This window comes from Xylona heveae (genome assembly GCF_001619985.1).
Source record: "Xylona heveae TC161 unplaced genomic scaffold L228scaffold_8, whole genome shotgun sequence".
NCBI lineage: Eukaryota > Fungi > Ascomycota > Xylonomycetes > Xylonales > Xylonaceae > Xylona > Xylona heveae.
Genome location: NW_017264200.1, coordinates 972,381 through 988,969, shown reverse-complemented (window position 1 = coordinate 988,969; position 16,589 = coordinate 972,381). Strand labels below are relative to the sequence as shown.

General features: G+C 47.5%; 6 protein-coding genes across 6 annotated transcripts; 3 read left to right on the top strand and 3 right to left on the bottom strand.

Annotated features, from left to right (window-relative positions):
• The first annotated feature begins 313 nt into the window (after positions 1-313).
• L228DRAFT_170353 (hypothetical protein) lies at positions 314-3,524 on the top strand. The gene is made up of 2 exons (XM_018329474.1): positions 314-860; positions 917-3,524. Exons 1-2 carry the CDS (start codon positions 416-418, stop codon positions 3,388-3,390), a joined length of 2,919 nt encoding a protein of 972 aa, XP_018186873.1. The 5' UTR covers positions 314-415; the 3' UTR covers positions 3,391-3,524.
• Positions 3,525-7,437: 3,913 nt separating this feature from the next.
• L228DRAFT_212841 (glycosyltransferase family 32 protein) lies at positions 7,438-8,396 on the top strand (the record flags this gene model as incomplete). Its single annotated transcript, XM_018329959.1, has 3 exons — positions 7,438-7,716; positions 7,787-7,942; positions 8,004-8,396. 3 exons carry the CDS (start codon positions 7,438-7,440, stop codon positions 8,394-8,396), a joined length of 828 nt encoding a protein of 275 aa, XP_018186872.1.
• Positions 8,397-9,864: 1,468 nt separating this feature from the next.
• On the bottom strand, positions 9,865-11,075 carry L228DRAFT_284366 (hypothetical protein). Its single transcript, XM_018336216.1, has 3 exons — positions 10,631-11,075; positions 10,401-10,483; positions 9,865-10,216 (listed from the first exon to the last, which is right to left on the bottom strand). Exons 1-3 carry the CDS (start codon positions 10,718-10,720, stop codon positions 10,084-10,086), a joined length of 306 nt encoding a protein of 101 aa, XP_018186871.1. The 5' UTR covers positions 10,721-11,075; the 3' UTR covers positions 9,865-10,083.
• A 326-nt stretch (positions 11,076-11,401) lies between these two features.
• L228DRAFT_262343 (alpha/beta-hydrolase) lies at positions 11,402-13,518 on the bottom strand. Its single transcript, XM_018334408.1, has 3 exons — positions 12,800-13,518; positions 12,283-12,733; positions 11,402-12,221 (listed from the first exon to the last, which is right to left on the bottom strand). Exons 1-3 carry the CDS (start codon positions 13,367-13,369, stop codon positions 11,542-11,544), a joined length of 1,701 nt encoding a protein of 566 aa, XP_018186870.1. The 5' UTR covers positions 13,370-13,518; the 3' UTR covers positions 11,402-11,541.
• Positions 13,519-13,820: 302 nt separating this feature from the next.
• Positions 13,821-14,948, top strand: L228DRAFT_284364 (imidazoleglycerol-phosphate dehydratase). The gene is made up of 2 exons (XM_018336215.1): positions 13,821-14,163; positions 14,242-14,948. The coding sequence occupies exons 1-2, from the start codon at positions 13,899-13,901 to the stop codon at positions 14,646-14,648; spliced, it is 672 nt and encodes a 223-aa protein (XP_018186869.1). The 5' UTR covers positions 13,821-13,898; the 3' UTR covers positions 14,649-14,948.
• Positions 14,709-16,154, bottom strand: L228DRAFT_249119 (putative ER-associated proteolytic system protein Der1). Its single transcript, XM_018333021.1, has 3 exons — positions 15,680-16,154; positions 15,224-15,605; positions 14,709-15,159 (listed from the first exon to the last, which is right to left on the bottom strand). The coding sequence occupies exons 1-3, from the start codon at positions 15,863-15,865 to the stop codon at positions 14,981-14,983; spliced, it is 747 nt and encodes a 248-aa protein (XP_018186868.1). The 5' UTR covers positions 15,866-16,154; the 3' UTR covers positions 14,709-14,980.
• Between the last annotated feature and the right edge of the window lie 435 nt (positions 16,155-16,589).

Here is a 16,589-nt window from a genome sequence, read left to right as displayed (position 1 = left end):
ATGGGTGTCCAATATATCGTACCATGGTTGCTTTGTGGCTTGGGCAAATTGCAAGACTCTCTAGCCGGTTTCCACCCCTGGGAAACGCAGTAATGTTGTCCTCTCCATCTCTACTGGAGCGAAGAACCCTTGCGCTCATACTCGACTCAGCCCCCACCTGCAACAGGGCTATTAAAGTTCTTGAACGGCTGGGCCGCACTGCCATGTCCATTTATTACCAAGGACGAGTGTGGGCCGTTCTGTTATTATTAGATACTCATTTCACCAAAGGTCACTCCCATTCGCTTTTTAAATAATGGAAGCTTAGCAGCCTCAAGCTCTTCTTCTTCTTCTTCTTCTTTTTTCCGGACTGGAAAGTCTTAGTATTTCTTCACGATCGATTCTTACTTTTTTCAAACTCGATAACAAAAGTACCATGGCAGCGCCACCTGAGAAGTCCCCTGCCAATTCAGGCAAATCAGCTGAAAATGACGAAAAGCTCGATGCGAACGGAGTCAATCAAAGTGAAACCGCCCACGATGACGACGACGATGATGATGAGGACTACGAAGATAAAGAAGATGAGGAGGGTGAGGATGAGAAAGGTGAAGATGAGGATGTGGAGGATGAAGAGAAGGAGGGGTCCGAAGATGAGGATTCGGAACATGAAAGTCTATTGGACGGGGAACTGGAAGGTCTATTGCATGATAGAAAACTCCCTGCAGAGGAGCGCGACGAAGTGGTGTTCCAAAATCCCAAGCTTGCAGCATTACAGGACTCCCACAAAGAGATACTCAACTTGATCGATAGCCTTCGAGAGCAAGGATTGAGTCGCTATGTTGCTCTTCCGGAGATCGTCGTCTGTGGAGATCAGTCCGCCGGTAAGTCTCATCACTGAACAATTCTTTCAAAAGCAAAGTGTTCTAAACGGCCTTAGGCAAAAGCTCGGTGCTTGAAGCAATATCTGGAGTGGGATTTCCAGTTAATGATGGATTTTGCACCCGCTTCACGACAGAATTGATACTCCGTCGCTCGTCTATGAGGCAAGCTTCTGCAAGAATAATACCATCAATCACCTCGACGCCTGAGCGGAGAAACAAGTTGGAATCTTTCCAAAAGCACCAAATCAAGCTGGATAAAATCGCTGAGGTGATCACGGAGGCAAAAGCTTTGATGGGTCTTGCTGAAGATAGGGCATTGTCCCGGGATATTCTGCGGCTTGATATAACCGGCCCGGATCTGCCCCACTTGACTTTGATTGATCTTCCGGGCTTGGTTCACTCGAGCACCAAACAAGAGGAGGCCTTCCGCGTAGACCTGTCTAGGAATTTAGTGGAGTCTTACATGCAGCGTGAGCGAAGCATAATACTCGCTATTGTCTCTGCTAAGAACGACTTTCATAACCAGTTGGTTATCAGTTTGGTTCAGAAAGATGATCGCGCTGACCGCACACTGGGAATTGTCACAAAGCCTGACTGTCTGGCGCCAGGGTCTCCCAGCGAGGAGGAATTTTATAGGCTTGTCAAAAATCAGGAATTACACCTCGAGCTAGGTTGGCACATGCTTCGAAATGGTGGCTTTCTTGAGCGGGCAAATCCCAGTTTCGATCGCGACGAAGAAGAAGCTAGATATTTCAAGGAGACGAGTCCATGGAGAGCTCTTCAGGAGAGCGAAATCGGAGTGAGCTCATTACGACATCGACTGAGCGAGATACTGCACAAACAGATCCAAGAGGAATTACCAGAACTTACCGGACAGCTACGTGACATGCTTGATGAATGCCGGCGATCTTTGGAGGTAATTGGGCCTTGCAGAGATTCGCCGGGCAAACAGCGAGTTTACCTTATGAACCTCTCGAAGCGTTTCCAGACGCTTACCCGTGGGGCAATCATGGGCGATTATCTCGGAGACGATTTCAAGAACAAATTCTTTGACGTTGTCGACGCAGGTAGAGGTCAATTTGGCAATCGCCTGCGTGCCCGCATTCGAGCTTTAACAGAGCAATTCGCCAGCGATATGCGCAAAAGGGGACACAGTTTTCAGATAATTGACGGAGATAACGGTGCACAGATGCTCAACATTGACCGAGGAGTCGACGCACCACCAGTCAAGTGGAAGTCCGATTTCGTAAACGAGACACGAATGCTGCTAGAAAAGAATAAGGGTCTCGAGCTGCCAGGTCTTTTCTCTCCCTACCTCGTTGGTGATCTTTTCAGGATGCATTCTATCAACTGGAAAGAGATATCCGAGGAGTTTGTCTCTGAGACATGCGATGCCGCCCGAGAATATTTGGAAGAGCTGCTTGGCTATATTGCTGAGCCGTCATCTAGCAATATTATTCTCAACGAGTTGATTGGGCCAGCAGTGGATGAAAGGAACAGAATACTTGACGAGAAGCTGAAAGAGTTGCGGAGCCCATACACTGGGGCATTTGCTATGACGCAGAGCCCTAGATTCATCAGACATGTGGAGCGCCTACGAAAGTTGCGGCTCGAGAAGGAGGGCCAACCAACAACGAACAAGAATGTTGCCGGTACAGACACCTTTGCCTGCGTGGAGTTGATTGACTGCATGCAGGCATATTATAACACAGTTATAGAGGTCTTCATCGATAATGTGATAACCCTAGGAGTCGAGAATTGCTTGATGAAAGACATGGATGCCATATTTGATCCCGAAATGATCATTGAGATGGAGAACGAAGAGCTGGCTAAGTTGGCATCGGAACCAGCACATATTCGCGCTCGGAGAGAACAGCTTCTCGAACAGCAGGCCGTTCTTGAGAATGGTCTCAACACGCTCCGAAAGCAGCAGAGAAAAATGAGACCAATCGAGCATCGCTTCAGGAAAAACAACGATCAGTCTGCGTCTACAACTTTTGGCGCTCCTTCACTGCAACAGAGAGACCAAAACGACTCTGTCAACGGTGATAGAAACAGACCATCCTCGCTCTCTAATCCAAGTGATCCGACACCTCAGCGAAACCCTGTTCCTTCGTCTGGAGTAGCTCCTTTCTCTGAGGCCAAATCAACTGATCACGGAGCACAACACACTTCTACCCAGACCTCGGGAGGTGCGACTCATGGCAAATCACCGTCTTCTTTCTTGGGGGGAAATAACGTAAATGTTCAGAGCAAGCCTAGCCCTTCTCCGTTTGGGGGCTCGAGCGGAAACCACCAATCCGTATTTTACAGCGGTCCTTTTGGCGGCAAGGTTCCATCCGATACGTTTGGGGGGTTTGGCAGTGGAATTTCTACGGCGCAGAATCAGCCTTTTGCTTCGAATCCTGGAGGTTCTTCTTCAAGCAATGCAGGGACGGGGATCGGTTTCGGTGGCGGCTCATCGTCTCCCTTTCAAGGTACTAAATCTGTACCTCCAAATGCCTTTGGAGCGGCGCCGACAAGTAGGTAGGCTCGTGTTTAATTTTTCCTAGATCGTTCAGAGAATGAATTATTCAACATGTAAACCTTCCCTCAGGGACACAAAAGCGGAGGATCTTTTTCATGCATACTAAGTCAATTCATTGAGAAACCATTCACTAAAGATATATGTTCGAGCAGGTCCAGAATTGAGTGAATCTGGTGATCGGAAAGTTTTGGAAGACAATGTGCCAACTACCAAAGTTCTAGCATTTGGAGTTGAGGCTAGCGAACAGCCATACACTGGCTATGATAAATCCATGAATCAGACTGAAAAATTCGCGAGCATATTTTCCTCGCCCAAGCTCCGGAATTTTTCTCCCGAGGTGAGTCTGCTGCATTTCCCGTTTAGTTTATCAATTTTATTCCTGCAGTCGAATGTATTCTTGAAACCTGGAAACTTGCTAAGTGCAATCCATAAACCAGGAAATCAGACTTCGTGATACTATGAGACACGCTCCAGCTCCTCAAAAAGTGCAGTGCGCTCAGCAGTGAGCTAGATACAAGAAGAAGGCTGGGTCTTAAGAGTACGGGATAGGATATCCATTGACGAGAAAGCAATACCAAATGAATTTTGTTCCATATCAAACCCCAATCATTTCTTCTAGGGGGTTAGCTTTATTTAAAATGGTAGATCTAGCGGGGGGTGTAGATAGATATTAATTCATGATACGCTGGCAAGTTTATATATGATCAGCTGCAATGAAATGTGCTTTCATCGTTATGGTGGGCTGGGATTTATCTCGTTTGATCGCTGTCGAGATACAGATGTTGATCCTACCGAGAGACAAATAGCTGGAAATAATCAGATTCATTTCAATTTTATTTTTATTTTTCCCCCTTGGATGTAGCTATAGGGGCCATCGTTACGGGATGGATATGAGAGATTCAGGTCATGGCGACCCGAAATGGTATAATTTACGAAAGGCGCACGAGATCAAACCATTAGCACGCCACACACACGCACACATACGCACACCCAAATTTTATTCTGATTCTGGGGCAACCCATGGGGCGCGTGGGAGCCCTGCCAAAGGGAGAGAGCTACATCCAGGCTACACCCAGAAGCGCAGAAATAGAAATAAGACGGAATAGAGGAGGATCTAGTTATCAAATTTTATTGAATTTGTACACCCTGTACACCCTGTACACGACGTACGCTCTGTAATTCTGTAAAAGGGAGGCAAAAAGATTAACCTGGTTGGTTATGTTTTATGTTTCGGGCTTGTACTGTACTCGTACACAGCAGACAACACAGCCTCCGCCAGCCTTGGCGGCGGCGAGACAGATGGCGGTATAGAGAGGTGCTCTGATTGCGATAAGAGAAGGTGAAAATAGGGGACTCCGGACCTGGGTTGGACGATGTCGAGAGTATCATGTACTCCGTACTCCGTAGTGCGGCAGAAACAATTGAATATCATGGACTCCGTACTGGGGCAGAAATGATTGAATAATAGAAATATAAAAAAATCTGGGGAACAAGGGAAAAGGAACAAGGGAAAAGGAACAAGGGAACAAGGGAACAAGGGAAAAAAGGACAGGGGACAGTCTTGATGAAAATGCTTGGCAAGAGATGATGAAACAACTGCCTCTCATGTTTTGCTGATACGTAAGAGTAATAAAAGGAGAATATTATTTTCGCGGCGAAATTTTGTTTAGATTTAGGTATGCTACAAACTACTCGTACAGGCTACAGGCTGTCAACGCTGTACAAGCTAAGGAGTAAACCGTTTCAGGTACTCGTACACATATCATATTGCGGCGCTACTACTAATACTAATACCGCTGCTACTACATTACTGCTTACTGGTGAGCGACTGGTTCCCGCGGCGGGACAGCGGGTTGATAACGTCTTTTGGGTTGGTTTGGTTAGATCGATTGCATTTTGAGTTGTCTTAAAATAATTAAAAAGATATAGAAATATAATTTAAAAGAATGAAAAATTATCAAAACAAGATGTGTCGCCCTGCAAGAGCAGAAGCAGTAGCAAAGTCAAAACTGTCTGTCTTTGGGTCCGACGGGACAGCTGGGAACCTCGGGATCTGGACCCTGAGATTGTGATTGTGATTGTGCTGAGCGCTGCGCGATGCGGCGTAGCACAGAGTATACGGAGTTATGCTCGGAGCATTATTTGAGACCAGGGAGACTTACCCTCGTACGGGGGAATCAACTCACGCGAGGTACTTTCCATTTCAGGACGAGTTTTCCCACTTGTCAAACAACGAGAACCTCGTCTCGGGTGCCCGAGTGCGAGTCCCTGCGCCTCCCTGGCCCTTGTGGACCGAACGATCGAGCGCTGGCCTGCTGGGTGGGTTGGTGGGTAAATGTGGTCCATCGAGGCATGACGATATGCGGACCCTGTTTTTTTTTCTTCTCTCTATCTTTCTCTGAAAATAACAATACAATGTATATATCACCGTATCTTGCTCCCATCCCACGTTATTATCACAATGTTAGTATAGTAAGGGTCTGGAGCGACAGAGAATGATGGAGGGTCACCCGACTCTTCTTCGTAGTGTTTTCCCAAACAAACGAGGAAGATGGGTCTTCATTTATCGATAAGGGAAGAGCAAGGATGCAATCGGGGCGTTAGCTCTCCTGACGCTGTGACGATAGAAGCGTGAGAGGCGGCAGGGGTTCTGGGATATGGGTTGGGAGAGGGGAGGGGGCAACGGGAAAAGAAAAAAGAAAAAAAAAAGAGAGTCGATAAACAACTTTGCTTTTTCCTTCCAGGACCCTGTTCAGTTGATTGCGCCTACGGACAAGGGGGGTGTGTGGATTCAAGTGTGTCGATAATCCTTGGAGCCAAAGCCATCAGATAAAAGGTCATCTGCAAGTTTGGGATCGTCCACCGAACAGATGAAAAAAAACTTGCTCATCGCCTCGTCGACTTCCTTGGAAATTTCGTTGTGTCTAAGCCTGACTTTTACTGGGCCATGGCCCAGTAGCAGTGAGGCGGATGACGCGCTTAAAACGCGGTCTTTCAAGTGTCACGGCAAGTGACAAGTAATGGAAAACGGCAGATGTTGGTTAAGGTGTGGCTGCTGCCAGACGTAACATGTCGCTACAGCAAAAGATCTGGGACATTTCATTGTTGCCTAGATGTTCGTTAATTTCACGGATCAACTGTAAAGAGACTTGGGTGACTGTATGGTGTAGATAAGTGCCTCGGTGTGGATATCTGATTGGTCTCGGTGGCTCCAGACTTGGTCGCTGAATTGACCCAATCGGGAAGGGACGAATTGAACGCCAATGCCTTTCGGGGAGAACTCAGCCCCCCAGGCGACGTGTACTCTTTCTAGTCCCTGGCAGTGCAGTACTTTGTCAGTACCTTGAGCCTCGATGTATGATGATAGCTAGAAAAGGTGTCTATCATGTAGTTAAGCGAGATGCTCCAACTTTTCCCCACCAAAAACCTGCGCCCACTTTTTGCCCCTTTTAGAGAGTCCGTGGACCCTTTGGTCGGCTGGGCCCTCCAGCTGGATAATTTCACCGGAACAGCCAACTTTGGTGCAGATGGGACCCGCCCTCACCACATTTTCCCACACGCCATCGCTCCTTTCGACTCCACACAATTTCGCGAACTTGCTTTCTCCTTCCCCTGTTGCCTCTTATCCTTCTTGGTTTCCCCCGTTTCAGTTCAATTATTCCTTCCTTCTACGTCCATCGTCTTTCTTCTCCGTCTTCTTCTGCTTCTTTTTCGAACCAGTACACATTGATCCCGTGTGCGCAGTCTTGTAATTGGGCATTTTCAAGTTACTTCCATTTAATGTTCGCTGCGCGGTGGCCTTAGCTTCATCTTAGAGGGCTTCCCTCGACGCTCCCTCCTTTGCAGCACTCTCTTGGGAAAATACGCAACCGCTTTCACCTCACGTCAACAACTTTCTTACCATTCGACCTCCTGTCACCAATTGGCCGCGTCGAATATCTTTCCGTTGACCACCCAATTCCCCCCTCCAAAACTTGTTTCGACAAACAAACCGGTCAAGACAGAGAGCGCGCTTCTGTGAGCTGCGCTGCCGTTTCGATTGTGCCCATCATGCGCAAGGGCCTTGTCATCTTCCTGGTGATCAACCTCTTAATTGTCGCCTTTCTCATCCACAGCGTGTCATCACTGCTCGCTCTTCTCATAATAGATGGCTCCGCCGACGCCATTCATCAGTCTGAGATCCCCGCCCCCAATTCGGGCATGATCGACACTCGGCCCCAGCTCATCCCTAAGATCATTCACCAAACCTATCTCAATGAGTCCATTCCGGACCATTGGAAAGAGGCGCAGCAAAGCTGCATAAAATTGCACGGCGACTATGAGTACAAGGTTCGTACAGACCCGCCATTGGCCGATTGGCAGATATGAGCACGTGTAACTGACGGAATCATTTGTACAGCTGTGGACCGACAAAAAATCGAGAGAATTCATCGCGACGGAGTATCCATGGTTCCTCGAAACCTTTGACAATTACGAGTATCCCATCCAGCGAGCAGACAGCATTCGCTACTTTGTGCTCTCGCACTTTGGCGGCATTTACATTGATCTCGACGACGTAAGCAGCCGTGGTTCTTGGGGGGCTTTGTTTATTGGGAATTTCCACTCACGTGATTCAGGGTTGCAATCGCCGTCTTGATCCTCTTCTCTCGTACCCAGCGTGGGTACGCCGCACCCTGCCCACTGGTGTCTCCAATGACGCCATGGGCGCTGTTCCGCAGCATCCCTTCTTCTTGACCGTGATCGACTCCCTCCAAAAGTACAATCGCAAATGGCCGCTGCCCTATGTCACGGTCATGTACTCTACAGGACCGCTGTTCCTGAGTGTCATTTGGGAGGAGTACATTCGATGGGGTACCAGCGACGAGGGACGTGTGCGCGTTCTGATGCCCGATGAATACAACAAGCATAGCTGGAGCTTCTTTAGCCACCACCGGGGCAGTAGCTGGCACGGCAAGGATGCTCAGCTGATTTTCTGGGTAAGTGTTTACCTGCGCGAGATATCAGAATGACTTTGTCATTCTTTAGGAATTTTTTTTTTTTCTAACGTGAAATGTTTAGATGGGTCGACACTGGATGTTCCTCACTTCCCTCGGTTTTGTCCTCGCCGGTCTCGTGGGTATCTGCCTGTGGTGGGTCTTTGGCCGCGCGATGCTTGTCGGCACTCCGAGAGGCCCCATGCGAACTCTGCGAGTTCGACTCTGGAGAAGATCACCCTCAAGAGATTACGAGCCTATGGACCGACACAAAGTATAGAAGAACGCAGGCCGTCACATCACAACAACACAACAATAACAACAACGTTTAATGTACTACTTCTAGTCCCTGCCGGGCACGCATACGGATCGGACCGCAGGTTGTACTTGTACCATATCATGTCGTCCCCTTTGGCTCAAAGAACTCGGTTGCATTGTGGAGCGCGGGTGTTTTTTTGATTTGGGATTTGCATCCATCTTTTCTTTTTTTTCCTTTGTCCCCCGTCAATACTCTTTTTTTTCCCCTTCTCATTTTCTTACTGAACCCTTTTCCCCTTCACTTCTCTGTGGTTATATTTTTTTCCCCTTCAGACCTTATGAGGCTTTTATTGAACCTTTTATTTTCTCTTCTTTTCTATTTTACCACACTTTCTTTTTTAACTTTCTTTTTTTTCTTCTTCGCTTGGCGAAGGAATTAGGGGGGGAACGGAACACAGAGGATGAGTTTTTTTCAAAGACAGAAAAAAAGAGATTCATTTCCCGCATGAAAACGTTTGTCGATTTTCATCGTCATTATCATCATTATCAACATGATCAACATCAACCGCATCATCGTCATTATCATCTACGTCCTTTTAATGTTGCTATCTAGGTAGCTACCTTATTTGTGTTCCCCTATTCTTTCTCACGAATTTCGCTGGTATGATGTTCCAAGGGCCCATGTAGATTGGGCTTCAAATAAATAATTGGGGAAATCTCTCTTTGAATGAAATGTATATATAACGATTATTCGCTTCTCTTTTTTTTTTTTAACACGTTGACGTGTCATGCATGAATCAACCCATTTTTAAAATTTCGACTAGAATTGTCGTGGGCTTTGTCTACTAGCCGGAACTCTTGTGCTTCCTTTTGATATTCGAACGTAGAAGGAACTTGATTGGATCACCCCTTCGTTTCCCCTCCTCCCCCGTCTGACCATGTATCCTTTTGATCCAAGCCCTGACAATGGTCCTAGCCATTTGGTTTTTATTCTCATGCTCGCCCGCTTAAGTCATGGTGGATATCCGTCAGGGTCTAGGGGTTCGGATCGAAAATCAGTGCCACTGGATTTCCTTGGCCATGGTAGTCGATAGTCGGTAGAAAGGAAGGTGGTTAAGGCGAGTAGGTAGGTAGGTAGGTAGGTAGGTGGGTAGGTGGGGAACTCGATGTATAACCTAGGTATGTAGTAATCACGAAAATAAAAGATTAATAATGGCGCAAGACGGCGATACGAGTATACGAGTATACAACTCTCTGCGCCCTATGACTTGCGCCCTGCGCCCTGTGTCCTGCGCCCTATACGCCCTATCAACCCCCCCTCCTGGCTATATTGTTGTCAAATATACAGTTGTACTTCGTAAACAAAAAATGTACATTGAAAAAGCGCTTTTGATGAAGAAGCTGTGTAGACGAATGACGGAAAACGGAAGACGAAAGCATGTGGAGAGATATTTATTCGACAGAATCATCGCGATAATTCTTCGGTAGCCAAATGTCTTGCCAAACGCTTCTGCTGTCGGACTGTCGTTTCATAGGCGCGTAGCCGTCGATCCGCTTCAATCATGGAGCCTACTGTCATTCCGGACATTTGAAGAAATCTGTCCCGACAAGTATTAGATTTTGAATTCGAATATCAGTTTGTAAGAGGGAGCGCAGGAAGGGGACGACAGAAGGAAGTGAGGTGCTCGCTGTGACAGGGGAAGTGGAAGTGGAAATGGAGGAGACGAAGGATATCAACAGACGGACAATTGGGGGTATGAATGGATTATATTAGGGACATACATTTTGAATTGCACAGTCAGACCACGATATATCGGCGAAAAAGCAAATCCTGCGGCACCCACTACTGCGCTGCAGATTCCCCACTGTTCAGTCCAAGGAGATACAGAGTTAGCCAAGAGTATTCGAAGGTCTGAGTAGTAAGAATGGAATTGAACAGATGGTTGAACAAGAACGAAAAGAGAATGGAGGACGAGCAGGAATGGGAAACCCAGGAAGAAAGCAAGACGTACCCTCGCGGCACCAACGACGGCACCATGCACCGCTTCCCACGCGGCCTGGTTTGCCTCGGTGTCTTTTTCTAGGCTTCCGTGAACGCGCATTACGTCTTTGTGTAATTAAGCCGCTAGGACGGAATATACGCAGTAGAGCTACTGCTCTCAAAAGAAAGAAGATGCCAGCGGAGCTTGAGACAAGATGTCAATGGAGCTCAAGCAAGAGATTGACAGAGAGGCCCAGTTCGCCAAAGTTCAAATGTTGCGGCGGAGAGCTGGGCAGATTAGATAAGGGATATAGCAGCGAGCTTTAAGCCCCGACGTAGCGGGAGGTGAGAATGGTGTCGCGTGTTCGTCAATCGAGTATATGCGTGAGTTGCAGAATAGCAGAAAAATAGGGTTAAATGAATATTCTGTATTCCAAGGCAGATGACAAAAGAAAGCTGCTGGCGCCGTACGAGGCCAGTGTCGTTGTGATAGCTGATCAATTGTGTGCTCTGGGTGTAAGTTGGATGATGCTCGTCTTCGCTTCGGGGATGGAGCTTGAGCCGAGAGTGGAAGAATGTTTACGTCACTGGCAGTCTGAGAGAATATGCTACGTCTAGTATAGAGAATATAAAGATACTTTTGATGTTAGGCGTTATTCAAATTGAAATTTGATTCTCGCATATGCTGAAAATGACACCAGGATTTTTGAAGTTCCAATGCCAAAGACGTTCGATATTTATGGGGGGTAGAGTGTTTAATAGCAGTCACTTTCAATGCTTCATCGGATATATTATTCTCCGTGCGCCTGACAGCTATGTACTTGCAGCATTCTAGCAGTTAATTATGCACGACAAACTCGATTCTAACCCGTTATTACTGAGATGAAAATTCTTTGATATTTGTACATTTCTCTCTTTTGTCGTAAGACCTGGTCTCCTCGATTATCGATCGAGGTATTTTGGAATAGACCTCCAAAACTCGCAGGCTTCGGCTCTATTGATATCCTTCTGGACAATTACCTCTTTCTTCGTGACCTGAATCTGCATCCGTTCGTCGGGCGAATACTTGGGCCACTCTGGTGTGCCTGGCCAACGAGCTATGTTGGGGTCTCCGGTTGTCACAAAAGAGGCCCAATATGCATGATACCAATGAGATACCTCAGGATACTGCGTTCGTGGCGAGTCGTATGAATAGGGAGCATCAGCTGAATGAGGAACGCCCATGTATGTCGGGAATGAGTTGTTGGTGTTGAAGGTTACTTTCCAGGCCGGTAGATCTACAGATGATACCCTGACTGCGGTCTCTTGAACAGGGCAAATATAAGCATAGTCGCTATATGCTGCACCAATGCGCTTGTACTGCGGAGACATTGGTGAGTCGCTAAAGGGAGAATCAGGGTATGTATTTGGATCAGGGTAAAGATCCTGAACTTTTGAAAGGTGCTCTTTCGTCAAGCCAGGTACGATATTGTGAAGGAAGTGTAGAAAATCTTCATTAGTGACGAGATCCAATGGCGCGTAAAGATTTCCCTCGTTGCTGACAGAGCTGGTGAGAACGGGAACATGGTTGAAATCATCCGAGTCCCAGTGATCCGAACCGGCCTCCTCAAGCAAAAAGCCGCCTTTGCGTAAGTCAATCAGCTATGAACATGAAATCGCAATCATTGCTCTCGTGAGACGTACCTCGAACCGGCTGGAACGGCCAAGTGATATTGTACAAGCTGGCCCTCCACATGGTAGATGAAACATTCCGAATGAGGTCAACATCCGCGTTACGCAAACACGAAAGCACATCAGCTGCATCGATACAGCCGAGGCCATCGAGAAATTGTGCGTAGTTTGCTTGATACGAAGGGTAATCTAGCGAAGGGAACCCTCTTGATGTGGGAGATCCAGATTGCATGATGGCTTGCGACAGCAGAGGTGGGCCATCCTCTCGAACGTGTTGGTAGTGGAAACCGGTACTGTGTGATCCCGCAGATAAGCCGCCAATGGTCACCCTTTGAGAGTCTCCTCCGAAACGGGCAATATATTTCTGGACAAATTCAAGAAGAAGGGTTTGATCCTGTAATCCTAGGTTAAGTAGACCGTCCTCCTTGAACAACGGCGAGGGTAAAAATCCCAATGAATTCAACTGACCATACTCATTAATTTCATTCATATTTCGAAGAATTTAGTTTATATCCAGGATGCTACTTACGCGGTAATTGAAAGTGACAGCGACCATCGGGTTCTTTGATGAAGCAACAAACGATGCAGCATCAAATTGTTCCGCAGAACCATAATTGAAACTGCCTCCATGGATCCATACCAGAACGGGAAGCTTCTCTTTGTGATGTCCCGGGGTGCGGAAGAAATTGGCCTTCAAGCACCGTTCGCCTTGGGCGACAGTTATGAAATCAAAATCTTGGATGCAGGCAACGCCATAGGCGTCGGCATGCCGAACGCCTTGAAATGGGTTTGGTGGGCCAACTTTGTTGAAGCGGAGGTCATCGACCGGTTGCGTAGCATAGTCAATGCCTAGCCAAGCGTATATAGAAGAAGGGAGTTCATCCCCTTCCAGTGATTTCTTCGCGAGAATGCCTTTAAATGTGCCGTATCCGGGGAGCCGCACCTGTTGGAGGTCGTTCTCTATTAGGCAGAGCTCCTCCGTGTCGCAAAGTCTTTCCTTTCCAACAGAATCAAAAATTGGCTGTTGTTCTGTCGGAAAAAGCTCGGATGTCGCAGCAAAAGGGACCGCTAGAAGCATAAAAAACAGACGGAAAAGCATTTCTTAATATATTGATGCTTTAAACTCTAATCAAGTAGAATCAATGCCCCCGCACAAGGGGTCGAGTTGAACCTCAATCTAGGGTAATTTCATGTATATATTTTTTTTCATGTAACCAATATATAGGCAGCGCACGGGAGGCTCAATCATGGTCTGAAACAATAAGAATCCACAGATACACAGAGGCGGGGGAGCTCGGTGGCATCTCCAGGTTCCTATCAATGCAGCAGGTTAGTGTTCCTGAATGCCTGTTGCTCATGAGGGATGCACCTGACGCGATAAGCTGAGACTGGGTGTAATTCGGTTATAGTTAACATAACCAGCGCAGAGACGGACAAAGTATCTGAGTCCGACCCTCGGACCCTTATCCGGCAAAACGTTTGGCCGGCCCCCGCCCAAATGGCGATGCGTAAGGAAGATTTCCAGACAAAAGATTGGCCCAAGTCTGCGTCACCCATTCTTCACTGACCAAAATTTCCCCGTTCAAAATAACACTCAACCCTTCCGTCAACCTTTCACATTGTTCAAAATGGCTACTGCACGTACAGCAATCGTCAACCGGGACACCAATGAAACGAAAATCAAGCTGTCTCTGTCTCTTGACGGCGGAGTTTTGCCCGAGTCCAGCGATGCCGAAGTAGAGAACAAATCGGAAAAGTCCCATGCTTCTCAAGCTTCGGCATCTCAATCAATTTCAGTCGATACCGGTATTGGTTTCCTTGATCACATGCTGCATGCTCTCGCAAAACACTCTGGGTGGTCGTTGAAGTTGGTGACACGAGGCGATTTGCACAGTAAGTCTTTGCTTTTGCGTTCGCATTGTTTATCTCTGCCTCGCGAAGAAAAAATCAAAGGTTGATTTCTCGTGATAGTTGATGACCATCACACGGCGGAGGACACTTTCCTCGCCCTCGGCCTCGCTGTCAAGCAGGCGCTCGGCGCAAATGTTGGTCTTGCTCGCTTTGGTTATGCGTATGCGCCGCTAGATGAAGCTCTTTCGCGAGCTGTTGTGGATGTGTCCAATCGGCCGTACTGTGTCGTCGATCTCGGCCTACGACGCGAGAAGATTGGCGATCTAAGCACCGAGATGATCCCGCACTGCCTGCAGAGCTTTTCGCAGACCGCCGGATTGACAATGCATGTCGACTGCCTGCGGGGCGACAACGATCACCACCGCGCGGAAAGTGCATTCAAGGCTTTGGCTCAGTCGTTGCGTATGGCCATGACCCGTGTCAAGGGCAAGGAAGGAGAAGTCATGAGCACCAAGGGTGTGTTATAATAACACCCATGCATCTACCTTTCGTTTCACATAGATTGGGAGTGGGAGAATACGGGGGCTGCTTCATACGATGAAAAGCGTTGTATATATCTAGCGATCAATTTTCTTACATGATTTGGACAATGCAATATGCGCACGACGCAATCATAATTGACAGATTTGCTTTGCTGGGCAGACCAGACGCCCTTTCTCTATCGAATTCTCCTTTGACGAAACAAAACAGAGCGCCAAAAACACCGACAGAAAGAATCGCTTCATTGGATATGAATGTGAAAGAAAAATTTTAACCCATCTTGCCTGGACGCCGCTGTTATCCGATATTCCGATTAACTTTATCTTACTTCTCCAGCGGCAGCCGCGGCAAAATCATTGTTAACGGCGGCCGCATCGGTAGACGCATCTTCCCCAATCTGTGGACGTCCCTCAAAAAGCCGCCTCCACCACAAAGGGGGATCAAATGGTCGATGGCCATCATGCAAGGACGGATAGACATCATTGAAAAAGTACCATACTATGGGAACCGTTAGTTCACAACCATGAACAAGTGATGCGTTAGATTTCACAGGCCGACATACCATGTCCAACGATTACCCCGCACATTTCATCCTTGGGAATGCTCCCATGGAGTACAAGACTGAATGCCATCAACATCCATGGCAGATATGGTGCTGTAAACACTATCAAGCCTAGAAAGCTGAGACGGGTATCCGGGTTACGCCTGCACCAAATATAGACAAGGCTGCTTGAGAGTGCAGAGCCAAGGAACGGCACGGAGAGCAGTGGCGACATGAGCAAGAGCGCGCACATTGCATATAGCAAAAGCCATGAGTAATGCGCCGGAGATCGGCCAGATGACTCCTCTAGTAATCTTGAATATCGCTGTAGAAAAAACACGTGGAAAATAAGGTCGAGGCTGAGCGGACCGAAATAAAGAAAGGTCGTCAAGAGGCGCCAGTACTGGGAAAACACTGTTAGAAATCAAGAGATTATGACTAGGAGACTGCAGTGATGATTAAAGTTCCGATGCTTACTTGGTTCTTGACGAAAACAGCTCGTGAGCTATAAAAGAGCTGAAATGGAGTAACAAGATTACACTGGACCAGGATACTTGTAGCAACCGTTGCAGTCGTCCACCATCGCGTACAGACAGGAAGTTCGAAAAACCATTGCTCAATTGGAAGCTGACCGTTATGGTCGCCACCGAATATGGCAGCCATGGTGGCGGACAAGTTGCGGCTGCGGAAGGTGAGGGGACTCTGGCGACGATGCTCTGAGACTCTTCGAAAATTCCCCCGTTGTCTTGCGAAGGTAGTGCTGATTCCAGTCACTCAAACCATAAGAACTGAACGGCAGACCATCAGTGAAGACGTCTAAGATTTGCGCAGTGAAGTGGCTAACTGGGAGAAGGATATTGTATACGTGTGCTGAGCAGGGTAAGTATCATTCGGTTCGGCGAAAGAGCCATCTAAGCATCTACCGGCAGGCCGGCTGACCGCCCACGAGGCTTTACTTATTCGGGAGAGCATAAGCGCCATACGGAGTAGAGGCGGCTACATCCGAGTAAAGACTCAGCTATAGCGATAGAGTAAGAAGGACGCCGGCAACCGATTTATTAAGAGAGATGATTCGCTGCTCAGCAGTTTAAGCTCAAATGCTCCGAAAGCTATCCGACACTGTTACCACGATCACTGTCATACTCCATTCGCTTTTCTTCGGCTGCAAATGCCCCAAACTTTGCTACGAGCAATCCAGTCCACGGACGACCTCAAGTGACGGTCGTCAGCGATGCTCGTTCGCGGTCGCTTAACTGTTCTTTGTTCCTGATGATTCCCAGCCACTTGCTTGCCCATCTTTAGACCTATAGTAAATGGCCGCTACTTTGTAGAGATAGGGAGACTTTTTTTTCCTACCTCGAGCCTTTTTCTTTTTTCTTTTTCGTAC